The sequence below is a fragment of the Uloborus diversus genome, chromosome 2, assembly GCF_026930045.1.
Source record: "Uloborus diversus isolate 005 chromosome 2, Udiv.v.3.1, whole genome shotgun sequence".
In the NCBI taxonomy this organism is placed as follows: Eukaryota; Metazoa; Arthropoda; class Arachnida; order Araneae; family Uloboridae; genus Uloborus; species Uloborus diversus.
The window spans coordinates 219,124,253-219,130,252 of NC_072732.1; the positions used below are offsets into that span (position 1 = coordinate 219,124,253).

The window sequence follows — 6,000 nt, forward strand, 5'->3', positions numbered from 1 at the left end:
CCAGATTTCCAAACAATCAACGTAAATTGCGGGTAGCCTCTATGCATTTTTTTTTTTTTTTTGGACACCTGAATTTTGAGCTTTATCTCAGAAAGTTTGAAAAAAAGTGGAATCATTATTTATTTTCAAAGCTACTCTGTTAGATTACAATTTTAATAATTCATGGCACAACATGGAACAGAAAATTAATATTCACTTTCCTTTGGCTAATTTAGATTAAACATTAATTACTATTATCTTATCTTTTTTTTTATTTTAAACTTTGCACTACTTTAACAAATTACAGTAACTACTTTTAACTTTCACATTACAATTTAACATAATCATGGTACAGTATGAAAAATTTGCTCAGTCATGTTTAATACTCCCTACTACTATTTTTCGGCAAGGTTTTTTTTTTCTTAAATTTGCAATGCATTTACGTATAAATTACAATACCTCCTCATTCAAATTTAGTAAAATCCAAAATATTAAATAAGATTAGTTAAACAAAAACTTTCAAACATGCAAAAATAACAAAACTACAAACGAACATAAATAAAGCTCATAGATCATAAAGCAAAAATTTCAAATGATTTGTATGTCTTTTCAGCTTTCTCTTGTGCATCCGCACCTAAGGAAGCTGTGTAAGGGATAATTTTTTTATGAGCGAAATATTTATTCATTTTGGAAAGGAAAAAAAAATGGAAAACAAGTTAATAACACAAAGGACACAAAATGATTAAAAATGGCTCAAAATCTGCGAAATTAAGCCTTTTCAAACATATTAAAATTTCTGCTTGAATTAGAAAAAAAAAATGAATAATATTTATAGTGAATAACTTTTTTACACACTTTCAAAATCATTGACAGATGAGCAAGTTCTTTTGAAACAGACAAGTATTCCAGTACTTCATAAATGAGATTTATAAATATACTGCTGCATACCATTAGGACTGGGACCAACACAAGTTTCATTCACATACAGTTAATTGAAAACATGTGGTATGGTTTGCTGAATCTCTCAGCAACCATAAAACCAGTAATAGATACAATAAATCTTTTTAAAGATCACTAATGCTAACATCGACTTGACTCTACTCTAGTTGTTTAATTTACCAGAAAGCATAATTGTTAAGAAAGCACCAAAATCAAACAGCAAATGGGGGATGAAAATCGGTTTTCTTAGCCACACAAGTTAGCAATGAAAAATGCAAACCCATGCAAAAGCCACTCATGATTTTAAAATCTGCATAAGATCACCTTCTTCTTTGAAGATTTGTTCTTTGCTTTCTGTTTACAGACAGACACACCTTGAACATCAACCGGCATCTCTTTCACTTCGTCGCTACAAGGACTGCTCGAATTCGAATTCAAATCTGGTCCTTTTTCAGAGGAATTGAATATAACGCAAGGGACATATTCGCTTCCTATACTGGTGATTGGGCTCCGTTTGCTGTCAGCTGTGTCAGACTCCTTTTGATTCTCTTGATTTTTTGAAAAAACTGTGGGGGTCACTAATTTTGCTCCTGTTTTTCTCTGTTTTGGTACAACATGCTTAGAACTTTTTATATGTACAGGGTCCTCTTTCTTTGAATCAGTCAGTTCATTGGTGGGCGACTTAGTAGCAGATTGTGAGAGTTCAGAGGACATAATTTTGTTCAGCAAAGGATCAGATATCTTGATGGACATTTTATTATCGTTGCAGAGAGATAGTTCGGTTCGTCTCGGATGACAGTCGGTCGATCGAGGGTGAACTTCACCTTTTATTTCTGAGGAACTACAATCATTTACTGCTTTGTTGGAACTACCATGAGGAATGTTATTAAGTAAAGGACTAGAATTTTTCTCAATCTCCTCTTTGTCAGAAAGCTTTTCATCATTCCGACTCCTGACATTTTGGGCCTCGGGATTGGATGTAGAACTTTCTATTTCCGAGGAAGGTGAATGGCCGTCACATTTTGCTTTGGGTTTCAACTTAACTTTTAATTTCACTTTTTCTTCCCCAAAATTTTGAACAAGAAGAGGTTTTCTGACGATTTCTGCAGAATTCGGATCAAGTGAACTCATGGAATCGTTTTTAGAAGATTCTTTATTTTTTTTCTTGATAAAACGTTTTATAGTCACTTCTGGAATTGGACTTTTGTCTCTGTTCTTATCTAGTATTTTATCCTTTACAGCTAAAGCAGATGATGTTTCACAATCGTTTGGTTTTAGAGACAAAGGGATTAAAGTCTTTTTAGATGGGCTTTGAAGGGAATTTTCCTGTGTTTGAAAATATACAATTATATATAGAGAATTACATTACATGATATTGTAGAAAAGAACATGTTCACAAAAAGGGATTTAATTGGAAATATCGAAAAACTACAGCATATTTATTATAATATTTAGCTGAGAAAAAGTATCTAGTACAATTTATTTATTTTTTTCGCATTGGGATGCACTGGCACATTCGGTACAGAAACCATTCTGCTTAATACTACAATGCTAAGGGCATAAGTAGTGAATCTGATGAATGTTTTTAAGATGTTTCTATGCAAGTATACTAAAGCGATAATTGCATAAATTTATGTTTTAAGATTGAATTTTGAAAAAAAAAAAAGTAAAATAACACACCAGAGCTGTATATTAAGAGATGCTTTGAATTAATCAAATGAAAAAAATAAATTGCCTTTGAAGAGCTAAAATATTTCTAGCTAAAATAAAAGCCATGGTTATTAAAATACAAAAGACAGTTTTTGAAAAATTAAGTTAAATTTTATAAAATATTTAAAGCTGCATCCCCGGTTCAATCAACAGTTAGAAGTAACCTTGAAACCAAATATTTAAAAAGAATATCACTTAGTAAAAAACCATTTTATGCCTATATAATAAAAAAAAACAAATTTAAAACCCAGTTAGTATTTTTTAAAGCCAAATTCAAAAATGCAATTCTTTTTGATAGTTTAAATTTCTATTAGCATTAAAAAATAGATATAATGAAATAACAAAAAATGTTCACTACTGATAAGTAAAATTTAAAATATTTACACCTATATTCCAAAAAACAAAATGAGACTGAAAAATTATTTTTTTATTTATAAATTTAAATATTTAAAACCTTCTAATAGAATTGCTATGTAAATAAAGGATAGAATTCTAAAACAAATTTTATTAAGAATATAATTTTCAGCTCAAAAAGCTTAAGAAGTATTTTATAGCCTGGGCGATTCTCAAAAAAATGTCCTGCGTGTAACGCTAAGTTATTTTCCTCCCTAGCTAACCAAAGCCTTCAAAAAATAACGCTGTTGGGAGAATAATACATGCTTTGATATACTTTCAAGGCATAACAGTCAATCCCATATTTAATAAATAGTTACTTGAATAAAATAAAAAACTTAGCGTTATGCACGGGACATTTTTTCGAGAATCGCCCGCCTGCTCCCAAACTTAAAAAAACACCTGTAATATTTAATCTCACAAATTAAACTTTTCAGTTCTTTGAAACATGTTTAAGAGCAAATAAATGTTAATCAACTTCATAAACAATAATAAAAAAAACCCACAATTTTTTTTTTCCTTTTTTATTTTTTACTTTCAACAATTTCAGTTTGAGAAAGCATTCTTTTAATTAAAAAAAAAGTAACATACTTGATTACTGACTGAAGTTGTGCTGCTTAAAGCTTGCGTACTGCACACAGAAATTGGGGATTTCCCGCATTCTTCGAAATCGTCGACATACATTTCGTTTTCCGATTCTATGCTCCTCTCGCCATTCTTGGATACTTCCTGGACAAGTTTTGGAGAATTCATCGGGCTGTCGGGTCCGCGAAGGGGCGAGATGACATCTGTGTTGCCATTCTTGACAACTTCTATGTGGCCATTTTGAATTTCATTTGTAGATGCATAACCATTGGTCATTCCGTTTTGATGCATGTGACTATTTTCATTAGAGGCTATAAAATTGAAAAAGTATTTCATTGTAGAGCCAATGGGAAACAAAAGATATTTTTAAATCATGTTGCAAAAAAAATAAATAAATCAAAAGTGAAATAGAAACATTTAATGCGGAACTTACAGTAAAATTAATAAATACAATGATCAATTCTGAAAATATCTTTAATGAAAGATACATAAGAATTAACAATTAAGGAAATATTTAGCAGGAAGTTAACACCCCTAAGCCAGGGCTAAGCAAAATGACGTGCAATATACCAGGCAGCCCGGTTATCACATCCAGAGACTGCAGTTTCGTTCTCATTAGAACTCCTCACTCAGGAATAGTGAATAACAGAGCCCGAGGCAGATGTCATCTCATTGAAGCCGAGAGTGCCAACCAACTGGTGGGTAAGTGAATTTATCTCACCAGCGAATGTCTGCAGCATGGTACGGTTTGAGTTGTGAATTGAAGGCAAAGCTTGGTATTTAGCAGTAAGTTACCGCCCTTAAGCCAGGGCTAAAGCAGAACTACATGCAATCTACCAGACAGTCTAGTTATATCCATGATATGTGATAACCGCGCTGACCGGTTCATTGCATGTACTTAAGGAAATAGTCTTAAAGCAAAGCTTGAGTATTTAGCAGTAAGTTACCGCCCTTAAGCCAGGGCTAAAGCAGAACTACGTGCAATATACCAGACAGCCCAGTTATATATCCATGATATGTGATAACCCTCTGTCCGGTATATTGCACATAGTTAAGGAAATAGTCTTAAAGCAACTTGAATTTTTTGCAAGAAATGATGCAGGATATTTCTGACCTACACAGAAACATTTCTTAAATTAGAATAATGTACGAGAAGCTAATTTATTGCATTTTTAATTACAGGAAAGAGGGAAATGGGAAGTTACTCATAAATTCCATGATAAGTAGGAAATTTAAACAAATGCCTGACAAATCTTGTGCCTGTAATAGTATGCTGAAGTTCAACTTGTTATATAAAGGTCACTTCACTGACCACAGAGATGAGATTTTTACATATCACAGCCCCATGTACGTTTTTCAAACAACGTAACCAACTTGAATTTTCTAATTGGAGTCATTTTCACTAACCTTAGTCTAGCCTTAGATATTGATAATTAACACCAGCTTCTCTTTTGACAGTTAACAATTCAATCAATAACAACTGTCAAAGTAATTGCATACATTTCTCAAAAAAAAAAAAAAAAATGCATTCATAAAAATGAACAATGATCAAAATTAACAAGCAATGGAAAATGTCACATTTCCATGCACTGAACAAAAACGAGCATAAAACTACTTAGAGTTTGAAAAGTCATAGATTTTTATTTCATGCAAATTGAAAATATTACTGCCCAACCTAGGTATTCAGTTAGTTTGTTGTGAGCTGTAGCCCACAGGATTGCAACGAGCATTAACAATTGTGTTATTTTATTTCATATTTATCTTATTTAATATTTTAAAACTTGCTAAGTGAGATAGTTACTCAAAAAATATGTTTCAAGCTAATTAGCCAGCATTCTCAAATGACATATTAAATACCCAATATAGGACCAGGGCTCAGGGATTTCACTGTGGGTAAACAAAATGCAAACCAAGTAAAATATTTCAAAGGAACAATTATTATTTCCCTTCAAACCGCAGCTACCAGAAAACTTTTGATTGAAGCATACTTCTCACAAATACCCTTTTTCAAAAAGCTATGATCATATACCCCTCTAGACCAAATGTACCTCTTTTAAGTCATTTCAATAAAATTATTCAAAGTTTCACTTTTCGGAAAAAAATAAATACATCACAGAAAATAATTTAATGGAAAGAATAGACAATAAACAATTTTTAATTCCTGATTAATCCAACTCACTACTAATGTAAAAAATATGCAAGATTGAGATTGATAATCTCGTTAAAAATAAAGAAATTTAGTTTCAACTAGCTATAGATGGGAAATATAGTTACAACCCTTGAAAAATTGAGGGTGGAACTTAGTGGGTATTAAACTTCAAAAAAACAAAAATCTTGGAGATAAGCTAATGAAAGGCAGCAGAATGGACCATCAAGGACATACAAAAATCAGGG

General features: G+C 31.8%; 1 protein-coding gene across 3 annotated transcripts in view; it reads right to left on the bottom strand.

Moving 5' to 3' along the window:
• The window catches only part of LOC129216274 (LIM and calponin homology domains-containing protein 1-like), a gene marked incomplete at its 5' end in the record, with an annotated part of 40,656 nt that extends 36,739 nt beyond the window's left edge, over nt 1-3,917 (bottom strand). For 2 of the 3 annotated variants that reach the window (XM_054850480.1, XM_054850479.1), the window contains 2 exon segments: nt 1,243-2,244; nt 3,613-3,917. In XM_054850480.1, the coding sequence (XP_054706455.1) occupies nt 1,243-2,244; nt 3,613-3,917 (1,307 nt within the window). 3 annotated transcript variants of the gene reach the window in all.
• Between the last annotated feature and the right edge of the window lie 2,083 nt (nt 3,918-6,000).